The 27,030-nt window shown below is 33.1% G+C and overlaps 1 protein-coding gene across 3 annotated transcripts in view; it reads right to left on the reverse strand.

Annotated features, from left to right (window-relative positions):
• The window catches only part of LOC117113389 (FGGY carbohydrate kinase domain-containing protein-like), a 27,144-nt gene extending 488 nt beyond the window's left edge, over positions 1-26,656 (reverse strand). The window contains exons 1-6 of one of the 3 annotated variants that reach the window (XM_033256707.1): positions 26,438-26,656; positions 2,316-2,485; positions 1,560-1,716; positions 1,336-1,410; positions 680-800; positions 141-235 (exon numbers count right to left, since the gene is read on the reverse strand). In XM_033256707.1, the coding sequence (XP_033112598.1) occupies positions 141-235; positions 680-800; positions 1,336-1,410; positions 1,560-1,716; positions 2,316-2,431 (564 nt within the window). In that variant the 5' untranslated portion in view covers positions 2,432-2,485; positions 26,438-26,656. Of the gene's footprint in view, positions 1-140; positions 236-679; positions 801-1,335; positions 1,411-1,559; positions 1,717-2,315; positions 2,486-6,590; positions 7,040-12,302; positions 13,268-26,437 lie in introns of those variants that run through there. The other 2 variants (XM_033256705.1, XM_033256706.1) reach the window with 2 other exon arrangements.
• Between the last annotated feature and the right edge of the window lie 374 nt (positions 26,657-27,030).

Below are 27,030 nucleotides of genomic sequence, written 5' to 3' on the forward strand. Positions count from 1 at the left end.
CCACTGATTAATCTCAGATAAGAAAGTATAATACATACTCCAAGTATTGAAATACACGCCATCGTGTTGGGAATCCCAACACGATGGCGTGTATTTCAATACTTGGAGTATGTATTATACTTTCTTATTATTATTATTACCTCAACATTTTTGAATTGTGAAGAAGCACAGGCTCCCAAAATGGCTGCACCAACCAGAACTGAATCAGCTTCCTGTGGTAGCATTACTGGTAATGCTGGTAATGGAAGATAAATGTATAACATGGAAACACTAGACTATCATGATTGTGTCTTTTCTATTCTTTATTATTATAAAACAGTTTTTTGTCAAATAGTTGTAATGTAAAGATACACTGTGGCAATATTTTGGGAAAAAAACATCTCAAACATTAAATTAAAACGATAAATTACTCATTTAAAAAGATCAACCTAGGAGGTATTATTTAATACCTCCTTGGATCATGGATCAACCAATTACTGTACTTGGTTGAAAGTTATACTGCACTCTATGAGAGCTTCTTTCCAAACAATGGCTCTATAATTGGAAACCCCATTTTTAATAAACAAAGTTCTATGTTAAAGCAAGAAGAATGATGTCTGTAAAGTCATTACAACTTCCCAAGACTCATAATGAGATTCAAAGAGCTGAATACACTTTGTAAAATGTGCCTTCACATTACCTGAAACATCAGCATGCACTTGTATGAATAGGTTGTTTTTACTCAAACCTCCGCAAGCAAACACCGAGCTGAAGTCATGGCCAGCCTCTTCCATAGCATCTATGATGAGCTTTGTCCCAAGCTATAGGAATAAATATGCAAGTAACAATTCACTTTATTATAATGTAATTTTAAATCATCAAAACTCAAAATATATACATGTGGAATGTGCTGGCATTTACTGTAGGCCATCTGCATGAATTTTAATAAACTATCTATATTTTTAAAATGACTGTATTTCAACCTTAATGAGGGTTACCATTTTATTCTCTATTATTACTGAAAAGCTAATTATAAGAGACCATCTCAACATAAGTACATTATAGAATTTGCTTAATCAGAACAGACAAAACCAAATTACTCTTTCCAGAATATTTTGTTAAAATACAATATACCCTGTTTTGCATTGACAATTATAATTGGGGAAGGCATTAATAAATTTAGAAATAAACAGAGCTATACTGTATCTTCAATTCAAAGATGGACCTGGGCAGTTAAATCTATACTTGTCATATCTCAAGGAGACAAGATGTGTCAGGTCCAGAGAGTCTGAATTGACATACTATATATTTTGTTTTCATTTTCATGTATCAGTTTATTAACCTCTGTAAACTCACTGCAATAGATTGGACAGTTGCCAAATACATCAGTGCTAGATTTTCTATCGAAGACGATAAAGTTAGACCGGAAATCTGCAAAAATAAAAGTTTGATAATGGAACCAATCATGTCATAAGTTGTCATGTATGTTCTGTAATAATTTTCCTGGTCTTTAAAGCAACAAAGCAAAATGTCGGTAAGTTTCATAGTTTAAAAAAAAATGTAATGAAACCTTTCTGTACCATGCCTTTTAAGCTTGAATCAGCCAATGGAGACCTGTTTCCATGGAAATCAGGCCAAACATGCACATCTAATGTGAGATGAGCTATGGATTCTAACCCTTGATCTGTTGCCATAGAAACAAGAAGCTCATTCAGAAAATCATGTTCATGGATATTCCTGTGACGATAAAAAAAGAAAATTAAATTTTGGAAGTACTCAGACAAACTCTTTCCTACAACAATTAAAAAACCTATAAAATATATTTTTTTAAATGTTGAAAACATTATTTGTATATACAAAGTTTAAAATATATTGATACTACATGGAATTGATAATAAATTTTGTTTATATTTGAGTTTATTTAATACAGGTTTTATTATTCTAATTAGAGACCAAAGCTAGGAACCACAGTCCAAAAGTGGTCTTTAATTGGAGGGAGACCTGTATTGTCATTTCCACTAAACTGTTTATCTGTATATGCTCTTCTCAAAGTGCACATTATTAAGGGAGTTACCATGGGCTTATAGTTTAGAGAACTTATCCAAGAAAACGTGTTTCAGCTACTGAAGCCTGAAGTAAGAAATTGAATTTGAACCAGCATACCATTATCATCATCCTCAAGAATATTTCAATATTTGCATACTTCCGTAATATTATTTTTAATGATTACCAGTACATTATTACAGTAATATCATCATCACAATTATTATAGTAGATTTCCATTTATTATCAGTATTATTATTAAATTATTATTTGTAGGTCAAATATTATTTTACCTCTTTTCAGACTTCAACTTCAACTCGCCATATGCTGGATGGGTTTCAATGACAAAATCAATCAATTTCCCCGAAACACTCTGTCCTCCTTCATTTAACCAATATTTGGGGATCATCGCACTGTAGTAAGGGCCCCATACACCTGGAACAAACACTGCAGCTTTACTAACCTACAAAAAAAGATGAAATTGTTATTTGTCATCAATCAGCTTTTGTCGGCCCTCTGTTGAACGAAAGGTACAGCATGTTGATGCCATGTCATTCTGTCTCTAATCCACTGGTCTTTCTGCCTCTGAATGTATGGTGTAATACCAAACATGTTCCTTTCCATATTGTTTTGTGCTGTGGCTAACCTTTTTTCTGTTTTACTTGTTAGTGTCCATGTTTCTGCAATGTAGACATTAGTTGGAATGATGCATTGGTTAAAGACTGTCAGTCATGTACAGTTGATAAAATGCCATATTTGGACAACATGTACTGTGCTATAGGAGGTTATGAGTAATTATTGTTCAGTAAATGACACCAGTGTTGTATTATTACACTCTAATTTACCAGTATCGCTTTTCTTAGAATATGACTCAAAAACTGCATTATGCAACATAGAAACAATATTTAATATTTTGCTTATCACTTACTGTAGCTGTTCAAATGATGTATTGTAGAGTATAGGCTAAATTTAATTCTTTAGTAGAACATATTATTTCATACTGTATGTAAATAGATGATATCAGACTAGATTTGTATCAAAGATACTAGAAAAACTAGATTTAATTCAAATGTTATTTTAATTGCAATCTGTTCAGGCTTCCAACTCTTAATTCTTGTGCAATAAATTAATAATATTTAACTTGTTAATAATGTTAATTTTATAATTACCAATTTGTAAATAACTAATTTTCTAAATTTGCTGGTCCGTTGTGCAATATTGTGGAAGATATTTGTGTCTTTTCTTGTAGTTTTAAGTCCTCTCATTCATGTTTATTCATTTTTCCCCAATTTTAATGTTTCTCTTTTTACTTTTTATTTTAATCAAAGTGTATTTAGTATGGAATTGTATTGTTTGGTCTTTTTAGTGTAAGAATTTTAATTGTAAATTTGATGAAATATTTAATAAATTGAAAATACATCTCTACAGATAAAAATAACATCACCGAATTGCATGGTTGGTATACTGTACAAATTGAGGTGCCGCGTACAGCCGGAAATACAAATTTAAGTAAATTTACATTATTGAAAAGAGATTGGCACCACATAATATGTCTAGTGATGAGTAAATGATAGAACATATCTGCTTAATTTTTTGGTATGCTAGTGTTCTAGTGTTTCTAATATCTTTGATTTGTATGTAAAGATTTCAGTGAAAGTTTGAGTGGCAAGGAGGCCCCCCCCCCCAGTAGCGCCACCATTGGTTCTCCTACCGTACCGACGAAGAGTACATACCCCTAAAAAAGGCTGTCAAATAACAAAATTATTGTATTGGAATTTTGGGACGCCCGACCAACCCAAAATGTATGAAATTAAAGTTCAAATTTTTATTTTTTTTTAATGAACTAAAAAGGCCGGAATAAGCCTATCTTGCTGGATGGTAGGCAATGCAACAGTGTTATGCGATTGTTTTGCGCTTCAATATGAATTTTAAAATGGTCTTTGTTGTATTTTGGGGTATTTTCTACTTTTGAGGCATAAACTTTTCCTACCGACCTACCCATTTTTTTTTTTTACTTTCCCAAGACGTGACCAACAAAAGATTTTTTTTTTGGCCTTACTTCAACTCCAAATTGGTTGGGACTGAGGTGAGCAAATATTAAAAATACAGACACCGCTGAGATTCCCAAACATTTCATTTTCTGACCGTATTATGCACAGTATTACATGTCCCAAGTGTGCTCCCTGGATCTGTCGCTGGTGCTGCCAATAGTTAGACATCATATCACATGTCAGCACTTGGAACTTAATCATTTATCCCCCTAAAGTCTCCCCTTCCCATGTCAATACTCTACATCACTAAATAAAGTGAGCTACACTCAGAATAAGCCAGACTACGGAAGGACACACAAAGAGACAGACATGCGCTATTGCAATACCCTCACCTCTTTTTTGGAGAGGCGAGGCTGATAAATATTCAGTTTCAGAAAACAAAAATTAAATTATTATAAGAGGTGCAAATTCTTAGGATTTCAAATGCTTGGTGGTGGGTTATGGATTTTACAAAAAATATATGAACTAAATGTGGACAGATATAGAATGCATATCAACATATGCCGTTGCTCTTTGCAACTGAAAATGGCGCCGTGAGCAGCTCTCTGAGATAGATACGTATGCCTTACAAGATGCCATTATTATTATTATTATTAAGTCACAAACTATCAGTCATGCCAAGCCAATGTTCATTGATTAAATTTGACCTTTTCTTTTTTCTTTTCTTTTGTTTTTCTGTCTTTCTTCACTTTAACTCATTTAATTTTCATAGGTTTGGATATGTTGCTGTATAGAGTTACTTTCAGGGAAATAAAATCTAATAATAGCTGAAACTGAGAGGTTTAATGGGAGTTTCATTTTAACTTTAAACAAGCAAAAGTTAACAACTGTAGCGATTTTGTAAAAACAAATACTGAAAGCATTTTTTAATGCTTTAAATTTCCTTATCACATTTGCTACTACTTCTCAAGTTTCAATATGGATACATTTATTCAAAACCATTTTGTTTAGGTATTATTGGGGCTATGGTTTGGTTAATAGTACCAAAATATTTGAAACATAGTAATAATATAATAATAATTAAACAACTTGGTTCTTTTTAGAAGCGGTTGGCGCATCAATTGTGGCTTGTACTTCCAACCTTGAGGTCAAGGATTAGAAACTCTCTCTGTGCAAGTCGTTTGTGTCCATGGGCAAGGTACTTTATCTACGTTTGTCTCTCTCTACCCAGGAGTATAAATGGGTACCTGGTAGGAGTTGTGGCATTGAATGTAGTTTCGTGCGCTAAAGAAGTAGCGAACGACTAGGGATACTCCCCAGGGAGCAGAGAAGGTTGCACTTTGTGCTGGTTTGCCATTATATGTTATCCATTGACCAGGGGTAATAATGCTCGCCACTCAATTTGGAATTGGCGCCTTATAAATGTTTGGGTATTATTATTGTTATTATTATTTACAATTAAACTTGACTCAACAGAAGTTCAATGTTGTTTTGTTTTTTTTCACAAAGCAAACTAAACCTTAAACTAATGAAATACTTAAATCTAACAAAATACACATTTAATTAGAGCTTAAACATTCTAGGCCTATATACTAATTGTAAATCACAACAACAATGACACTATCATACTTAAGATAAAGTAAAACTTACTGAGAATTATATTACAACATTATTAATACTGAGAGTCATAAAGTACATGATTGGCTAGAAATTAGCCAATCACAGACATTTATGAAAGTGCTATTGCACTATTATAGAACTATATATCTACTAAACTGCAAACCTTGTGAGCAGGATGTTTAGTTTTCTCTACGTGCATTTGATATTTCTTGCTCATATATTTTACAATACTGGCCACGTATAATTATATATTTCACGTTTGCTGCCAATGGATTATATAGTACTAAAGTGACAAGCTACTTTAGTACTACTATGTTCATAAATTCTATATAACTGTGCTGGACTCAAATATGTTAACATTGTTCATGGATTTCACATCACTGGACTAGATTCAAAAGATCATTTTTTTTATTTCTCTGCTGTGGCATTATATGGCTGCACTATATGTAAACCTACACTGGACCAAACTCCTGCATTTTCACAATGCTGTCAACATTATCAATTGTAAAATTGGGAATTTCCTTCGTCCTGTTATATTGCTGTCAGGTTTCTTCATCAGAGTCAATTGAATTGAGCATATTAGAAAAGGATATATATTTCGTAAGTGAAAGTCTACCTATTACATGTGAATTTAAATATATTAATGTCCAACAGAAATACATCAGCCTAAGACAAAATTCTACAAACCAACGCAAAGTAAACATTTCTGAAACATTTAAGAACAGTGAGGGTTTAAGCTCATACCGTTTAGTAATAGAAAGTCTTTCAGAGTCCGACACAGGATCATATGAATGTATCTACAATAATAGTAATTCATATGTAGGACAACCTATACTGTCAAATCAAAAGGCAATTAAGGTTTGGCCAATTCCTCAGAAGCCCATATGCAAAGCCTCTCAACCATACTACTTTGATGGAGATTTTGTGATCTTGAAATGTGAAGCCACAACTACATATCCATCTCTTGAATTGCAGTGGACCTCAGAAGAAAACCCCTCTAAAAAAAATCCTCACTACGATGTATTAATTGCCAAAACAAATATGGATGGTACAACTTATCTATGTTACATGACTGTACCTACATGGAGTTCAGTAGGACTTGTTTGCAAAGTTGTTATTTCAATCAAAAAAAGACTTCAAGTCTCCATCAATGCCACTGACTTTACACTAGGACAGCCAGCAACACTGCAATGCATTGTGGATAATAATGACATCTGTGAGCTTTACTATAACTGGACATCAAAAACAAGCAGTGTGCAGGAAGTAATTGAGCTGAACAGAATCCAAAACTATAATTTTAATAGTAGCAATGGCAGTATTAATGACACAAACTGTCAAGACAACAGCAACATTCTAATAATTGAAAACATGAGAGCTGATATGATCAATGCTGTCATCACTTGTGAAGTTGAAGGGTTCAAAGCTATTGGTAGCAAATCAACCATACTCAATGTCGATCAAATAGCTTTAGCTCCATCAACATCAGAGCTGCCTTCAGAAAATTTAACTACTCCACATATGTCAATGATCAGTTATCAGAAAACAATAGATGAGGAAAGGGAAGGAAGTGAACAATCTATGTTCTTGATAGTTCTAGTCTGCCTATTATCATTGTTTTCCATAACATTCCTTGGTTTGTACCTCAGACAACGTTACATCAACTTCCAAAATGCAACCAATAACCAATCAGCATATTGTCATAACTGTAGCACAAACATCAGCACCCAATCCGCTACATTAAGCTTTAAAAACACAACCTATGAAAGCCAACATCAAACTCATTTAACCCAAAACCCAATTTTCAATAAACAATCACATATTCACAGAATGCTTCAGGGTGTCAGTGAAGAAACAACAGATATATATAATAGAAATATAGTTCCTGATGATGTCAATGATGATGTCATTGATGATGTGAAGGATGTCTACCTAACTATGACTAAAGTAAAGCTGGGGAGTCAAGATGAAGCTACATCCACTACATTAAACTTTAAAAACACAAGCTATGAAAGCCAACATCAAACAATTTCAACCCAAAACCCAATTTTAAATAAACAATCACATATTCACAGAACAACAGATGTATATAATAGAAATATAGTTCCTGATGATGTCAATGATGATGTCATTGATGATGTGAAGGATGTCTACCTAACTATGACTAAAGTAAAACTGGTGAGTCAAGATGAAGCTACATCCACTACATTAAACTTTAAAAACACAAGCTATGAAAACCAACATCAAACTACTTCAACCCAAAACCCAATTTTAAATAAACAATCACATATTCACAGAACAACAGATGTATATAATAGAAATATAGTTCCTGATGATGTCACTGATGATGATGTCAAGGATGGCTACCTAACTATAACTAAAGGAGAACTGGTGAGTCAAGATGAAGGTAATGATGAACGAGAACAAAGTAAAGATATTCAACATGAAGGACATCCCTGCAATGTAATAATTAATTCCAAAAACAATGAATCTCTTTATCATGAGATTAAATGATTGGGGGTATATTTTTAGTGGTTTATATAAAAAAACAGAAACAAAAGCAAAAAAACTACATTTGTTAATAGTTAAGTAAATTTTTAATGTAGTATGCAGCAACGTTGATTATAAATATTACTTCATTATAGTACAGCTGCGACGTTTGCAATACTCTGTAGATTACTCAGGTTGACCATGGTTTGGTTTTGGTACCAAAATGTTTAAAATACTATTTCTATTAATGTAATTAGGAATTTTACAAAACTTACTATACAAAATATTGCAAAAAAAAAAACACTATTTGGGGCAAAATACATGATTTTGTTATCTAAACCAATAAAAATCTGTTTTTGCTATAGTCACAAAGCATAGGCCTATAAAGCTAGCAATTACCCAATCACAGACATTGAGGAAAATGCTATAGAGTATAGCATATATCATCCTTGTTATGATTGGCAAACTTTTAGAGCAGTAGTTATGGCAATTTTGTTTTCACTATGTGCATTGAGATTTACTGAACTGAATTCACAAGTTTCTAATATTCCATATATACTGTTCATAAATTTCACAATACTGGACGAGTAACACAATTATGTATTGAATGTTTCCTGAGCCTAACTGAACCACGACCCTGGCCTCCTGAAGGTAATTTACAGAAACAAAAAAAATCCAGAGGTACTGGAACTAGGAAGTACAATTGCATGCGTTATGGTTTGTCATAGTTGTACAGTATGGGATCGGAATTGATGTACAGTCGGTTGGTTGTTACAGTACGATGCCCGGGTGACCTCAGAGTACTGCAACATCAAAATGTTCATGCAATATGTATGCAAAATATGTACGATTAAAAAAACCGGGGTGGGTCGGGTCAGACATGACCATTGTACATTTTAAGTGCTGCAGTTACTCCAATGCATAAGTGTAAGCCAAATTACGGCAAATAATTGCCGATTATATAGAGCCGATTACTTCGAGACCTATGGTCTCTTGAGCAAATTTGATGCAATTGCAGTTTAATATGTATGCAAGTGATGGAAATAATATTGTAAATAACTTTACATGCCAGTAGTAATGCCTATGATGCGTTGTTATTTCTTACGACCATTTAAACTACTGTACTGTATTTGCAGAGTTTTGTACTTCCTGCATCCACCCCTGCATTCGCTGTAACAATTAGGTGACTTTATTAAAACTATTTTCTCAATGTTGAAACATATCTTTGTTATTTTTTTTTTTCAATTTCTCAGACAGATTTGTAGCGCTCCAAAAAAAAATTATTCTGGTAATCTCATCCTCCGGGACACTAGCCAATGGTTCAGTGTAGGCCTACTTTTTTTTCTGTACATATACAAAACTTAATTAATTCTTTATTGCATCCAACAGTGTAAAACATAAAAAATTATGGAAATATAATTTAAAATCATAATCAAATAAATGTACTGTAATATTAGTTGTATTGGGCCAAATAAATCATACACTCGCCAATGCAGTTTCTTAATATTTTGATTTTCTTAGTGTCTTCTTTGAGTACGAGCATACAGAGTAACAGATTGACTGCTAGTAGATAAATATGAACAAAAAAAATGTTACAATATCTAAGCCTAAGCATATTGAAACTGAATTGAATGGGAGACAATCCACATTGAACTGCATGGCCACTTTGCATGCCAAGTATAAAGTGCAGGCCTGGCTTAAACAATTACATCGTATGCCATTAGTGCATTCAAATAAATATTACTAATTTCAAAAATTATTCTAAAATTACACAAACTAACGGTTTAATATGATCTTGTGGATATGGATAGAGGTACGATAAACTCTAAGAAAATATAGTACTTCAAGACTTCAAATAGCCTAATTGAACACAACAACTCATTTGGCTGTAACAAGTTGCATTGTGTGATTTACATATAATATAAATTGGGTTTTTTTTATACAAAAGTAGAATAAATTATTTATTAAGTTCTTCATAAACTAGATTAACTAGATGCTGGTAATAATAAACAGGTTTCTGTGAACAATAGTCAATAACTGTAACTGCAGTGCACAGTACCAGATCAGGGAAAAATTTGCATTAAATATTTTATAATAGTGTGCTATTGCTTTTTTTCAATTTCCACCATAAAAACGTCTCATAAGAAATATATAGTACATACTCTTGACTTATTTGATTGCTGACTAAAAGGTATAAAATATTAATTATAAAACATAAAACTAGAATACTGTAAGTTTTTATGTCAAATTATATGAAAATATGATTGGCTGAAAATTAACCAATAAGACTTTAATAGAAATGCTATTTAATAAGATGCTACCTCAGTTATCTATCATGATTAACGTAGTGAACTTTTGAACTGATGGTTTGGATTTGCTTTTGTCTTAATGTGATGTTTTTGCTTTTTAAATTTTTTTCTCTCGTTCTGGTTTTCCTTTTGTACAAAATATATGTCAATTTAGCTTTTTGCTGCTAATGTATTTTTTTATGAAGGAGGTTTTTGAATAAAGATACCGATTATATATATATATATATATATATATATATATATAGATTAAAAGGCAAAATACTGGAAAACAACAATGCTGTGGGAAACAATGGCTGGATCTCAGTAGAGATACGAAAATCTATAGATTCTACATCACTGGACTTGACTAGGCTCACAAACTTTAATGTTGATAATGTTAATAGATTCTACATCACTAGACTATACTCACAACCTTCAGTGTTGATAATGTTCATAGATTCTACATCACTGGACTTGACTAGGCTCACAAACTTCAATGTTGATAATGTTAATAGATTCTACATCACTAGATTATACTCACAACATTCAATGTTGATAATGTTCATAGATTCTACATTACTGGACTAGACTCACAAGCTTCAATGTTTATAACGTTCATAGATTCTACATCACTGGACTAGACTCGCAAGCTTCATGTTGATAATGTCCATAGATTCTACATAGATTTTACTTGGATGAAAACAAAATAAAATTAATTAATTAAATCACTGAACTAAATCACAAGCTTCAATGTTGAACAATCTGAAATCACAAGAGCTGATCCATTTAATAACAAATAGAAACCAACAGACAACATAAACTTCATTAAACTAGTGTTGACTGAGCATTTACCTAGCTTAGCCTTGCCTGTTGAAAACACATTAACCTGGGTATATACCATGATAAAAATATAATTGCCTAAAAAAATTAACCAGTCAAATTGCTTGATGAGAATGATATTTAATAAGGTACTGCAGCAAAAATTCATATAAAATTATATGTGCAAAACAATGTGATTGAGAACAAGAATCACACGATTTTATTTGAAACATTGTCCATTATATTGACTAGATTCATAAGCTTATGTTTTACGTTAAACAGTTGTTCGATTCAACATATGGACTGGATTCACAAGATTCTTTTGGTATTCCATGTTAACATGGTTTCTACAACACTGGACTAGATTAACAAGCTTCTATTGTATGTTAAAACTGGATGACTTGCCTAGATTCACATGTGTCTGTTCCATATTAACTTTGTTAACATTTTTATTTATTGGACTAGATTCACAGGACCTTTACACTGTTCCGAGATTTCATTTCATTGGAATAGATTCAGAATTTTCTGTCTCTTAGCTGTTGATTATATATTCGATTGAATTTTACCACTGTTCACCAATATTAAAAACCAATACAATGCTGTTGTCATTGTCAGTTGTAAATTTTGGTCTGTCCTACATTATCATATGTTGTTGCAATCTTTCTTCATCACAATTAATTATTTTGAGCATTATAGGAGAGGGGAATACATTATTTGTTGGTCATAGTCTTATTATTACTTGCAAACTAAAATTCTTTCAAAAAGATATTGAAAAGAAACATTTTAGACTATTACACAATGGTACACATGTACCTGAAAATAAAATATCTAACATTCTTTATCAAACAGGTCATAGCAATTTACAATACAGCACATACAGATTAACGATACAAAGTATCTTAGAGTCGGACATGGGATTATACCAATGTACCTACAATGATACTGTTTTTGTCAAGAAGGAAAAGGAAGTTTAAGTTTGGCCAATTCCTCAGGATCCCATCCAAGCCTCTCAACCATACTACTGTACTTTGAAGGAGATGAAGTGATTCTGAAATGTGAAGCCGCAACTAGATACCCATCTCTTGAATTGCAATGGACCTCAGAAGAAAACCTCTCTGTAGAAAATCCTCACTACAATGTATTCATTGCCAAGACAAACATGGATACATCTTATCAATGTTTCATGGGATCCAGTAGCACATGTTTGTAAAGTTGTTATTTCAATCAAACAAAGACTTCAAGTCTCCATGAATGCCACCGACTTCATACTAGGGCCTGTTCAAGCAAAAAACGCCAACCGTATTCCGTTTATTTCACCGGGTAAACGCGCTGAGCACTCAGCGGGTGGTTGACCGTTTGAGCAAGTTTTAGCTCACGGTAAATATCTGTAACCTGGTGTAACGAAACCACTCCAGAAGTATATTTCAACTTATCCCATGGTCAACAACCCATTCTTTGTTTACTTGCTACTACTGCTATAAACAAAGAGGTATACCTCCCTGCTATAACTATAACGGTGGAACGATAATGTAGCTCAATAACTTATAATGGCTGCTTTAAAATCTGTACGTAGGCTAGTTTAATCAAGTTTATTTCTCCGAATAATAGTAAATCTACAAATAGATCGCATAGCTATATTACTAAATTTAGATTTCGTCGTGCATGTGTGAGGAGGCGAAGGAGAGCTGCAACCACGCCTGGGCTGTAACCTATTGAATTTTACGCTGGGCTGTGGACAAAACATTTGGAAAAACAATTAGGTTGATTTATCATCGCCTCCGGATCCATGGTCATTCCATACACAATATTCTACCCAGCAATTTGGTGGTCAAAATTGTCGTGGATAATCCAGATGGTACGGTAATTAGACTAGTGTCCGAGCGGTTTTAGAAAGTGTATACCGGTGAATTAACTGGTAAATCGCATGGATATTTTTTTGCTCTAACGGGCCCTAGAACAGCCAGCAACACTGCAATGCATTGTGGATAATAATGACTACACTGAGCTCAACTATACTTAGACATCAGACACAAACAGTATGCAGGAGGTAATTGAGCTGAACAGCATTCAAAACTTCAATTGTAACAATAGTAATGGTAGCAACAGCAACAGCACAATCTGCCAAATCAATAATGACAACAGCAACATTATAACAATTGAGACTGTAACAGCAGACACGATGAATGCTAACATTATATGTGAAGTTGAAGGGCTCAAAGTTATTGGCAGCAAATCAATTACATTCATTGGCAATGGAATATTTAAATGTATAACTGTAACATCTATGTCAAGCCTACAAATAATAATAATATCATCAGAGCAAAGTGTTGCGCTAGGATCTAAGGATCCAGGATATGGTTGTGAACAATCAACCTTAACTATGATGATAGTTCTTGTCTGTATTTTATCACTCCTTTCTGTAACATTTTTCTTTCTATACACCAAACAATTCCCTAAAAATGCATTTAACAATTAATCAGCATTAAATGGTCAAAATTATACCACAAATATAAACACACAATCTTTAACATTAAACTTTCAAAATGGTAGCTATACAAGTACATGTCAAACAAATGTACTTCAACCTACTCAAGCCAATGTCAACAAAACTCTCCATGATGTCATTGAAGACATAGAAGAGGAAAATCCAAATTTCTACACTTATTATGACATCAACCCATATTCTGATGATGTCACTGATGGCTACCTGACTGACATGACTACAGATGAACAGTTAAATCAAGATGGAGAGCAAAGGCAAGACATACAACAACAAAAACATTCCTGTGAAGAAATAGCTGGTTCCATGGACGATATGGCTGATTCTGTTTATCTTGAGATTGAGTGACATTAGCAATATATTTGATGTATAATATATCTGTCTCTTATACACTTCTAGATGTGTATAAGAGACAGAACCAATACAATGCTNNNTAAATGATTTTTTTTCAAATCTCACACTTTCTTTTTACTAAAAAAAATCCCAAAAAAACAAAGTAATGCCTACAATGAATGTTCTATCAATAATGATCAATAATGGTCTCTATGTAAGTAAAATCTTATTATTAGTTTAAAATATAGAAAGAACAGCACAGTGCACTCTCTAAATTTAATGTTGTCACCATTAAAAAAATAATTGAATCATTTACCTATTATAGATAAGCAAGGAGTTAAAGTAGCTATGTGTGAATAAAATACAAAAAAAGCTTGTGCGTTAAATAAAACTCTGTTTACCTTTAATTTACTGCTTATAGATGAGGTCTACAAAAAAATTATAAAATAGAAAGTTTTCATCTATAAACCTAGAAAACACATCTGATGCTGTAATGTTTGCTAAAGTTATGGTTAGGCATGTCAGAATATGAAGTTAACACAACATTGCAGCAGCTTTGTAATGTCTTGTGAGATTACATTATCAATGGATATTTATGGTTCTACACAAAATGTTTTGTATATTAATATGGAGTTGACAAAAAAAAATATTATTATAACATGAAATTGTTAGTTGGTAAAATAATTAATTGCTTGACAAATTCCTGAATATGGTATACAATGAAATCAGAGGTGCTTTAGTGACTTGTGTGGATTTAGAGTTCTGGTATTCAAACTTTTGGACCCTATATACTCTTTTCACCTATAAACCCAGCAAACACAAATGATGTTATGTTTTGAACATATATATTATACCATATTTGCAGAAGAGAAAGGAAATTATCAACGACGCTTTCTTTAAATGTGGCAAAGACAAGCCATACCAGTCACTCCTCGCAAATCCTATTTCAGAGATAATGGCCAAACCATGCTGGAATGTCAAAATTTTTGAAATCTATTTTATTGCACTACAGTAACCTTTATATCTATCTTTCATGCTACGCTGCCATGTTTAAACAACAATTTTTAACGATTTGATGATAGTTTCTCCCTGGCAAATGCCCGAAATCATAAACTTTGAAGCCCGATTTCTCAAATATTTTTCTTTAACAACTGTATGTTTAAACTCTTGTAACTTCATAACGAAAAGTCAGATTTTAATGATTCCTTTACCATTTTATATCTCTCAATCTACTACTCCACCTTGTATTAATAACTAAAAATTGATTTTTGTGAAGATTGACTGGTTCGGCTTGGCTTTGCCACAAATACTGATTGATTTAGACATAAACTTTTAAACATTCCACTTCCTGCTCATGCCAGAAGAGCAAGACATAAAAATGTTCAAATTCCTCATCATAATTAAACAATTAATATAATGAGAAAATATTTACATGAGAAAATGAATTTATATATGATACACAGCTATATAAAAAATAGATTCCATTGTTTTTGTTTTGAAGTTTACATAAAATTTAGGTGATCAAACAGATGTTTGCTGTCTCTTCCACATAATTTCAACAAAAGCCAGATTTAAATGTTCCAAACCTCATCGTAATAAAACATTAATTTATAATGGGAAAAACAGTTTCATGAGAAAATGAATTCATGCATAATATACAGATATAAAAAATATATTCCATTGTTTCCGTTTTAAAGTGTAATTGTTTAGTGACCAAACAGATGTTTGCTGTCTCTTCTACATCACTTCAACAACAGCCAGACGTAAAAAATTCCAAACCTCATTGTAATAAAACATTAATTTAAATAATGGGAAAAACAGTTTCATGAGAAAATCAATGAATACATAATATACATATATAAAAAATATATTCCATTGTTTCTGTTTTGTAGTGCAATGGTTTGGTGACCAAACAGATGTTTGTTGTTTTTTTTTTTACATAATTTCAACAAAGGCCCGACTTAAAAAATTCCAAAAACTCATTGTAATAAAACATTTATTAATATAATAGGAAAAACAGTTTCATGAGAAAATCAATTTATGCATGATATACAGATATTAAAACAGATTCCCATGTTTCATTTGGAAGTGCAATGGTTTGGTGACCAAACAGATGTTTGTTGTCTTTTCCACATCATCTCAACAAAAGTCAGAATTAAAAAATTCCAAACACTCATCATAAAAAATATTAATTACTGTAATGAGAAAAACAATTTTATGAGAAAATCAATTTATACATGATATACAGATATAAAAATAGATTCCAATGTTTCATTTTGAAGTGTACATAATGGTTATGTGTTTTAAACAGATGTTTGTTGTCTCCAAGGGCAGATCCAGGATTTCAAAGAGGGGGTTCAGAAAGTTCCCCAAAACCCCAAATAAAAAACCCAAAAAAAGAAAGGGGGATCAGGGGTCCTCCCCTAGGAAAATTATCATTCCTAAATGGACGGAAATGAGCTTTCCCTTGTCTCCAAGGGCAGATCCAGGATTTCAAAGAGGGGGTTCAGAAAGTTCCCCAAAACCCCAAATAAAAAACTCAAAAAAAAAGAAAGGGGGATCAGGGGTCCTCCCCTAGGAAAATTATCATTCCTAAATGGATGGAAATGAGCTTTTCCGACTTCTGAGGTGTCTTTTAATGGATCCACCACCGGTCTCTTACACATCATTTCAACCGAGGATTCCATCCAGGATCATTCCAACATTGTTTCCTCAAAAAGTATGTAAATACACTTTCTTAAATAAATATTATGTACATCTGCAATAGTAAGTAAAATTCAATCCAGATAATTTTTAGAGACACTGTATTTCATACAATGTACAGTAGGTCCATGGACCTACCGGTATTTAACATGTCATTATGGTATTTGGTGGATATCAGATGGGTGAAATTTACACACAATATACTGATTACATGCCATTTATGAATATTAATTACAACTTCATAAACATGGACGACGTCCATGACATAGGCAAACATAGAAATCAAGGTCAATATTATTCCATCTATCCATGAAGACAGACAGGATATGTGGAGGCATAGTAATGTTTATGGGATGGCACACCAGGCAAGGAAAGGTACAGATGTACCTACAATATAATGAGAATAATAAGCAAACCCACAGATAATACCACCAAAGAGTATAAAATTGCAAGACGTGCAACCATCAAGGTACAACAAACTAAACGTGTCCTTCAAAAGAACGTAAATATTGCTCGTTTCAAAAGCATGCTGCAACACATGTTCAAGTTTGGACCTCTATTCAAAATCTAATAGGGCACCCCCCTATTTCGTGATACTTCGCATTTGGTTTTGTTGGGTACTGCAAAATCAGGAGAGTCGAACCTAATGCAATTCTATAATCTTTGATACCACTAAGTGATGCCACTGATACTGGATGATACAAATAGATAGATATATCTATGACAATACTCAATTATATCTGTTTGCAGTGGCTGCATGGAATGTTTGGTTTAATTTCTTGGTATGCCAAATGTCAAGTCTCTTCACCTATAGCATTTCTATGTAGATATCCTAAAGTTAACTATCTTTTAATTAAAAATGGAATTGCTCTTCTGAAAATTCTCAAAACATAACATTGATGGCCAAGAAACATATGGATGGTTCAGCTGATATTGGTTTCATCTATCAACTCACACAGGGATCTCAAATGCTAGAAAGTGTGTTTTAGTTTTCACCGATGTGCTAGCCAATTAACATTCAGCTAATTCAGGAAAGTAATGAAAGCAAAACATACCAGCTTGCAATGATGAAAATACCTATTTCACCTAAATGCTAGGTGGGGTTTTAAATACCAAATTTACAATTGGTTTGGTGGCACCACATCCTAAGGTGGTGCACATTTTTTATATACTGTATTTATTTGAAAATTTAACCACATTTACAGAGGATGACCCTTCCGAAAGGAGAGCTCTTAAATAAATAAATCAATAAATGTGATGCATTGTTAAAATTCCTTAAGATTTAAGGAGGGAAGATATTTTTTTAAATGTTGTTTGTACATTTCATAACCATCTCAGTAACCACTCCATCGACTTTATGGGTGCAATGGTTATCAGAGGGTACAAAGCAATGTACTGCCTTTGGTCTATATCATCAGTACATTCATCTTGAATTAACTGTTTATCTGTAGCCATAGCAGTCAGGTAGCCATCAGTGGGATCATCAGAAGTTATCTTGATGTTATGATAAGTGTGTAAACCTTGATTTCTATCTGCAGTATCTTCACTGGCATCATGGAATGTTCTGTCGGCATGGGATTGTGTAATGTGAAAGGAAGGCTATATTATATATTTAGGTATATTTATTGCAAAAAAAGAATCGCACATACAAAACAGTCTATTGCAGCATAAGCTGAATTGAAAGACTGAAAAATTATTACAAATATTGGCCATTAAAAATTTACAAATCATTATTAAAATAGAGGTTGACTTGTATGAGTTTGATGTCTTTTGTAGATTGAATTTTGAAAGCTTAATATCACAGAAAAATATAGAAAGCAGCACTTTATTAATTTCAATTTATATTTATATTGCCTCCAAAATGGAGAATATATAGAAAAGCAAAACAAGACATCACAACACATCAAAAATACATAAAATCATGTACATTAGAATGTATAGGTGGCAATAACCATTAAAATTATTCAATAATTTCATAACAATATATATATACATCTAGATGTGTATAAGAGACAGGTATTAAAGCTTGTGCATTAATAAAATTTGTTAGTCTACAAAGTGCTGTTTGTCTTTCATTTACTGCTTTAGATGAGGTAATCTATGCTACAAAAAAATTACTATTTTTAACTATAAACCCAGCAAGCAATGTTATAACATTTGCAAATGTTGTGATTAGACATGTTGGAGAAAGAACTTTGCAATGTTCAAGGTTAATATGGTAGAAGAAAAAACTAGTTTTACTTTGTGATACGGTGAGATATGCATCTTCCTTCCAATTCAGGAAACGATAGTTCGCACTCAATTACACTTATACAAAGAAAGGAAAAGACAAGGCATATTACTAGTCGCATGACAACAATCCCACTGATGCAAAAACATGGTATACACTATCATATATTTATTAATGAGATAAGTACATACAGTACCAGTACTGTCCATGATTTTTTATCTCCATAAATGTCCAGTAACCCTGCAAAATATGTTGTCAACACTAATTTAGGTCACAACCCATAGTTTGAATACCAGGGATTTAGATGAAGTTTGCTGGTTTTATCATTGAATAATGGCTGTGCATATCATTAGGTCAGCGTAAACAGAAATACCTCTTTAATAAATAAAACAATGTGGTGCTTTCAAAATCCCATTTTGAGGCCTAGGGAGTTCAATATTTTTAGATACAATGAAAAATCCTGGTGTCATCAGTTACATATCTAGGAATCTGAAAATGGAGGGGACAGGGTGCTGATGGAGGGCACAAAGGTGAAGTGGGTGGGGCTCGATGATTAAGTGAAGGGGTGAAATCTCATAAAATTAAGTTTATTTTTATCTGCTTGAACATGGTGTTTTTGCTTCAAACACTTTCAATGGGGGGTGGGGGAAGTGGGCTTGAGCTTTTTTGGAGGGCATGCACCCCCTCACTCGCCCTCCCCTAGATATTGCCACTGATGCTCATAGAGGTATCTCTACCATACAGGAATAATTGGCAAAAATTGAATACAAAATGTGCTACTTACACATTACTATTTATCACTTTTTACAATAACAAATTGCCTATCGGATTTCATGACTTAAGTCTCCTGGAAGTTATGGTAGTCTTCCGAATACCAGGACAGCCTCCCGCACTTTGTAAGCAAGCAAGAAGCTGCTGGAAGATAACCAATCTCCCGTAATTTAAGAATATGTGCACGCATTTACTGCTTTATTATCAATTGTTTCACCGAAGTCAGTGCGAATGGGTATCACCATGATGCACAGCGAAATAAAATTAAATATGTTAAGAAAGCTAATTTAACCAGAGCTCCTGGAAAGGATTTCTTACAACTCGGGGCCCCTGACATTTTAACAATGCATGGCAGCTGCAATCAATTGTATAAAATTACATCCTGGGCTTATACTGGAATGAAGGTCAGCTGAAGCCCAAGCAAGGTTATGAAAAGTGAAACCTAACAATTGCATAACAATTTAATTAAAAAACGAAACACAATGGCACTGACATCTGAATATGCAACAAACAATACTCAGGTCACATTGAAAACCTGACATGTATATATATGAAAATGATTGGCTAAATATTAACCAATCACAGTGCCTTATGCTATGCTATATTAAGGCTCTACATCAAACTTTCATATCTAAATGGACTCTGCTGTCGTTTCAAACTTTGAGAACAGACACTGGAATTATCATGTTAAACAATGTTTATGGGTTTACAGTAGTTCACTAGAATAGAATTACAAGCTTCTAAAATATCTATTCCTAGAATTATTATTGGCTCTTATTATTCAAAGAGACAGAATCTACACTGGACAAGACAACTACATATTTTTAATACAATGTTGTCATCATTGTCAGTTGTTAACTTTGGAATATTCTTCATCATGGTATGTGGTTGCAACCTTTCTTCATCACAAAGAATTGGCTTGAGGATTCCAGAGGACACAAATTTTGTTGGTCTACGGCTTACTATTATGTGTGTATTTGAATCATTTCAAAATCGTGTGGTTAAAGAACGTATCAGGCTATTACATAATGCTACTGTATCTGACACAAATCCATCTATCATTAATGAATATATTAATAACATTCTGCACTACAGTACATACAAATTTGTGATACAAAGTCTCTCAGAGTCTGACACTGGATCATACCGATGTACCTACAGTGATGATAGATTTTTTGTAATGTCTGACAAAGAAGAAGTTAAAGTTTGGCCAATTCCTCAGGATCCCATATGCCAAGCATCTCAACCATACTACTTTGATGGAGATAAAGTGATCTTGAAATGTGAAGCCACAGCTACATATCCATCTCTTGCATTGCAGTGGACCTCAGAAGAAAACCCCTCTGAAGAAAATCCTCACTACAATGTATTCATTGCCAACACAAATATGGATGGTACATATTATCAATGTTTCATGACTGTACCTATATGGAGTTCAGTAGCATTTGTTTGTAAAGTTGTTATTTCAATCAGAAAAAGACTTCAAGTCTCCATTATTACTACTGAAATTATACTAGGCCAGCCAGCAACACTGCAATGCATTGTGGATAATAATGACTTCCCTGACCTTAACTACATCTGGACATCAGAAACAAGGAGTGTGCAGGAATCAGTTGATCTGAACTGGCAATTCAAAAAAGACAACAACACTCTAACCATTGAAAGTGTGACAGCTGATATGATCAATGCTGACATCACTTGTGTAGTTGAAGGCTTCAAAGAACTTGGCAGCACTTCAATCATACTCAGTGTAAATCAGTTATCAACCAGTATCAATCAGTTATCAACCAGTATCAATCAGTTATCGACCAGTGTCAATCAGTTATCGACCAGTGTCAATCGTCTCTTAACAGCTGTATCTACAACAGATGGTACTTTAAAAAATGTTTCTACTGCATATTCCACAAAAATTGGCTCTCAGAATATACAAACTTCACAACGATCAAATTTATTATTGATAATAGTTCTCTGCATATTATTATTATTTTCTTTGATTTTTATGTTATTCTTGTACATTAGAAAACGTTTCATCAACATCAAAAACGTTGACAATTTTGCTGATTCTGTTTACCTTAAGTTTGAGTAACATTAGTGATATATTTGTACAACGAAAATGGATAGGTTACATGTACAGTTCCAGGGGTGGATCCTGAATGTATTTAAAAAATAAATATAAAGTGACATGCCATATTTGCATACATAAGAAGGGACAACAACTACACTTTCTTTAAATACTGACTTATTCAGACATAATAAGACAGCTACATTCAACTTTTAAGCATTCTACTACACAAGAGCCAGTTTGTAAATTTATATAATATAAAGATAAAAAAATAGATTCCTTTCGTTGTTTTCATTTTGAAGTGTATATAATGGTATAAGCTATCAAACAGATATTTCATTACATTTAATTTACAGAAAGGGCAAAATACAGAAAGGACAAGATTGTTCCTTTCACATAATACCAACAGAAGTTTCCACCTGGGTATCATATCAATGTTTGCTGAAAAAATATGTAAACACACTTTAAAAAAAGAAAAAATATTATGTACACTTTACATGTACAGTAGTAGAAAAAATTCAACCCAGGACATAACAGTTTATACATCTTTATTATATGAACAGTATGTTATCAGGATATTTGATGGATATCAGATGGGTGAAATTACACACCAATTACTGATTGTGTGCCATATATTTACTGTACAAATAAGTTGAATAAACTTTGTTTGGCAAATAACAATTATAACTGTATGTTTTTGTTTACGGTCATGCTTGTAACCTCAATCTTAGTAAAGTCTCCAACAGGATTAGTCCTACACATGTGCCGGACACCAAAAGAAAGTTGAACTGTCTAAAAAAGTAAACTGTTGTTGGCATAGGCCTAACTAGACTTGCCAAAAGTTTCTTATTTTTTATTATTTTTCTCATTATGGACAGCACCACCAAATAAAAACTTAATTGAGACGGAATAATTCGAAAAAAAAAAAAAAGAAATTGAGTATGGAACGCCAATTAAATAAGGTATGGGGCGTACTAAGTGCAATAAAGAGTTAATTTTTAGCCCAAAATTTATGGCCTGGAACCCAGGCTAAGGCCTATAGACATGGAAGTGACATAAAGGAAACATAGAAACAAGGTCAATTTTATGGATGAAAACAACTTTTACTTTGTGGTAAGGTGAGATATGTGTCTTAGTTCCAATTCAGGAAATGATAGTTAGCACTCAGCTACACTTACACAAAGAATGGAAAACAGGCCTATAGTACTAGTCACTGACAACATTCACACATGCACAGAGCATAAACAACCATTTTGCACATGTGTACACAGCTTGTTATTTATACTAGTGTTACTATTTTCTGCATAATACAGTATTTACATTACGCTTCAAAAAGGGTTTATTCCATCCATCCTTCAAGGTGATATTAGTGGAGGTATAGTGATGTTTATGGAATGGCACCCCAGCCAGGGAAAGGTACAGATGTACATACAATAAATATATGAGAATAATAATGAAACCCATAGAAAATACCACTAAGTGATGTCAAATTTTGTAATCTAAATCTTATATGTGTATCTATGACATATCAATTTGCAATGGCAGCTCAAAGAGTTGGTCAATTTCTTGGCATTCATTCTCAAATGTCAAGCTATGTTACTGTAGATATCTTTAAGTTACAGCTATCTTTTTAAATTAATAACTGATCTTTTGAACATTCTCACAATACTCCCTAAATGCTTACATGCTCTGCTTTCTTTTTAGGCGCCTTCACTTGATATGTATATATTTTTTTCTCTTACATACCTCAGTACTTAATGTTGAACTGTACATTGTATTGTTTTATCAAGTGGAACAAATAAATACAGAGAGAATACAACACTCATGGATAACAAACATGGATGGTTCAGTTCATGTTGGTTTCATTATGTCTACCCAGTGGCGTATCTAGAAAGAAGTTTTGAAATGGGGTGCTGATAAGGGGCGTGAAGGTGAAGTGGAGGGGCTCTATGATCAGTTGAGTGGTGCTAACTCGCAAAAATAAAGTGATTTTGAACTACCTGACCATGATTTTTAGGGGTACGACTGCAGGGGGGGGGGGGGACACACAATTAATTTTGGAGGTCCCTACACACCTCCAAGATACACCACAGTGTCTATCACCTTACACATGGATCTAGAAAGCATGTTGGTTGGTTTTCATTGCTTGTCAATTAACTTTCAGCTTGTAGTTCAGAAATGCAATGAAAGCCATAACTTGTTATATTGTTCAGTATTCAGGCACAGGGAGGAAAATAATGGATTCATCCATCACACACAGCCTGTGTATTGTTCGGTTGTATTCATGCACAGGGCAGAGGTATGCACTCTATGGAGTGACTGCTCTAATTTTTTTTTTTTTATATATTCTATTGAAAACAAATTTAACCACATTTATAGAGGGTGCTCCTTTTTTTTTTAACTATTAGTTCAAAAAAGAAGCCCTAAAAAAAGAAATGAATGTGAAGCATTATTCAAGTTTTGAGGCTTAGGAAGTGACGATATATTTTAGATTCACAAAAAACCCTAGTATCATGGACACCCACTACTGTGTGACAATAATGATCATACAGGTAAATTTACTACAAGAACAATTTCAATATTTTGAATTATAGAGGGTGCTATCAATTTTACTATTAGAATAAAAAATATTGCCTGACAGACTTCTGTCAGACTTTCATATTGCACAAAAATTATTCTACACTTTGATCACTATTAAAATTTTTGTTGTAGAGGGAGCTGTTTATAATTTTCCTGGCTTTACCATTATTCACACGTTTTAGTGGCTAGTATGAAAATAAAGCATAAAAATTGTAATAATAATAAAAATAATATACTTTATTTTTATACGGATACACTTAATTCCTCCAAGGCTGTTTTTCGTCAAGGTCGTGCAAGGCCATGTAAAGTAACAAAATATAAGGAAAATATGGTAATGGTAATGGTTTGGGACTTGTAAAGCGCATACTACATGGTCTCTATGTGCTTAAGTTACACGAAAGAAAACAAACCAAAAACTAAATCCTAAAGTCTAACCAAGCGACCTAAGAATAAAAAAATTTAAAAAAATAAAAAAAGCATGAGAAAACAGACTATCGCAGGGGAACCAACATCACTGCACCGTTTTCCTGCAATTTGAGACCACAGGCAAGCAGTGGTTTGCAGGATCATAACTCACAGATGCTCAAGTGATGTTGGCGTCTAGACTAGCCTATCCTAGAAAAACTAAACGATGGAAGTAAAACAACAAAGGTAAAACAACAAAAATGGAAAATTTAAAAAGTTTGAAAAAGGTAAGTCTCTCCTTAAAAATGGATAGAGAAGGAGACTGTCGGATCTCAATAGGGAGTGCATTCTATCGCTTGGGAGAAGCAGCTTTAAAAGAACAAAAAGAAAACAACACTTAAACAAAAGGTTTAACCAAGAAGCAAAAAGGGTGGGGAATAACACTAATGGTTACAGTAAAATAATATGAGGATAACAAAACAAACAAAAATAACCTGAATGGGTTAAGGTTTTTTCAGGGATAAAGACAAAATCCAAGGTAAAAATTATGAAAGAAAATTTTAAAAAGATGTATATTCGGAGCACATTTCAGATCATCTGCAAGGTTATTCCAGAGCTTATTACCATGAATTGAGAGACATTTTTTTATGTTCTGTTTTAGCTTAAGGGATATCAAAATTGATACCAAATCAAATTAATAATAATGAAAATGAAATGTCACTGATCTGAAATGCAAACAGTACTCACATTAAATAAATTGGCACCCATGATATATGGACATGATTGGACACATATTAACCAATCACAGTGCATTATGCTATGCTATTTATTATTATAGCTCTACATCAAACTTCATATTTAAATGCACTGCAAACTGTTTCGAGCCTTAACAGGAATCATCAATTAACTTTGCTTACTGTGATTTTGTTTACTGTCTAGAATTTGATAACACTGGACTCAATCTTCTATTCTACGTTAACACTGGCCATGGATTTATTTCACTAGACTAGAATTACAATCTTTCTAAAATATTTCTCTGTTATACCTGGATTTATTATTGGCTCTTTTACTACTATTCAGTTACAAATTCTACACTGAACCAGATACAGTAAATGCAATTTGAACACAATGTTTTCATTATTGTTAAATGTTAGCTTTGGAATATTCTTCAACATGATATGCTGTTGCTATCTTTCTTCATCACAACAAGTTGTCTTAAGCATGGAAGAAGAAACCTATTTTGTTGGTCAAAGGCTTAATATTATTTGTAAATTTAATGGATTTCAAAATCGTGTTGTTAAAGAACATATCAGACTACTACACAATGACACACATGTACCTGAAATAAATATATCTAACATTGTGGAAAGTACCGGTATTGCAGACAGATTTTTAAAATTACACTACAGCATATACAAATTTGTGAAACCCAGTCTCTCAGTGACAGACACAGGGTCATACCAATGCAGCTATGGCGATAATAGGATTTATTTATATCCTTTTTCGTCTAACAAAGAAGAAGTTAGAGTTTGGCCAATTCCTCAGGATCCCATATGCCAAGCATCTCAACCATACTACGTTGAAGGAGATGAAGTGATTCTGAAATGTGAAGCCACAACTACATACCCATCTCTTGAATTGCAGTGGACCTCAGAGGAAAACCCCTCTGAAAAAAATCCTCAGTACGATGTATCAATTGCCAAAACAAATATGGATGGTACAACTTATCAATGTTACATGAATGTACCTATATGGAGTTCAGTAGCACTTGTTTGTAAAGTTGTTATTTTAATCAAACAAAAACTTCAAGTCTCCATCAATGCCACTGACTTTACACTAGGACAGCCAGCAACACTGCAATGCATTGTGGATAATAATGACATCTGTGAGCTTTACTATAACTGGACATCAAAAACAAGCAGTGTGCAGAAAGTAATTGAGCTGAACAGAATCCAAAACTTTAATTTTAATAGTAGCAATGGCAGTAACAGCAATGACACAAGCTGTCAAATCAATACAGACAACAACAACACTCTAACAATTGAGAATGTAACAGCTGACATGATCAATGCTGTTATCACTTGTGAAGTTGAAGGGTCCAAAGCCATTGGCAGTAATTCAATTACACTCAGTGTCAATGGAATATTTACGACTATAGAGAAGTTGTCTATAAAATATGTTACTTCTGCCTATGTGTCAAAAAGAAGCACTACAAGTAC

This window comes from Anneissia japonica, unplaced genomic scaffold, assembly GCF_011630105.1.
Source record: "Anneissia japonica isolate Jap-2015-1 unplaced genomic scaffold, ASM1163010v1 scaffold288111_len316891_cov189, whole genome shotgun sequence".
In the NCBI taxonomy this organism is placed as follows: domain Eukaryota; kingdom Metazoa; phylum Echinodermata; class Crinoidea; order Comatulida; family Comatulidae; genus Anneissia; species Anneissia japonica.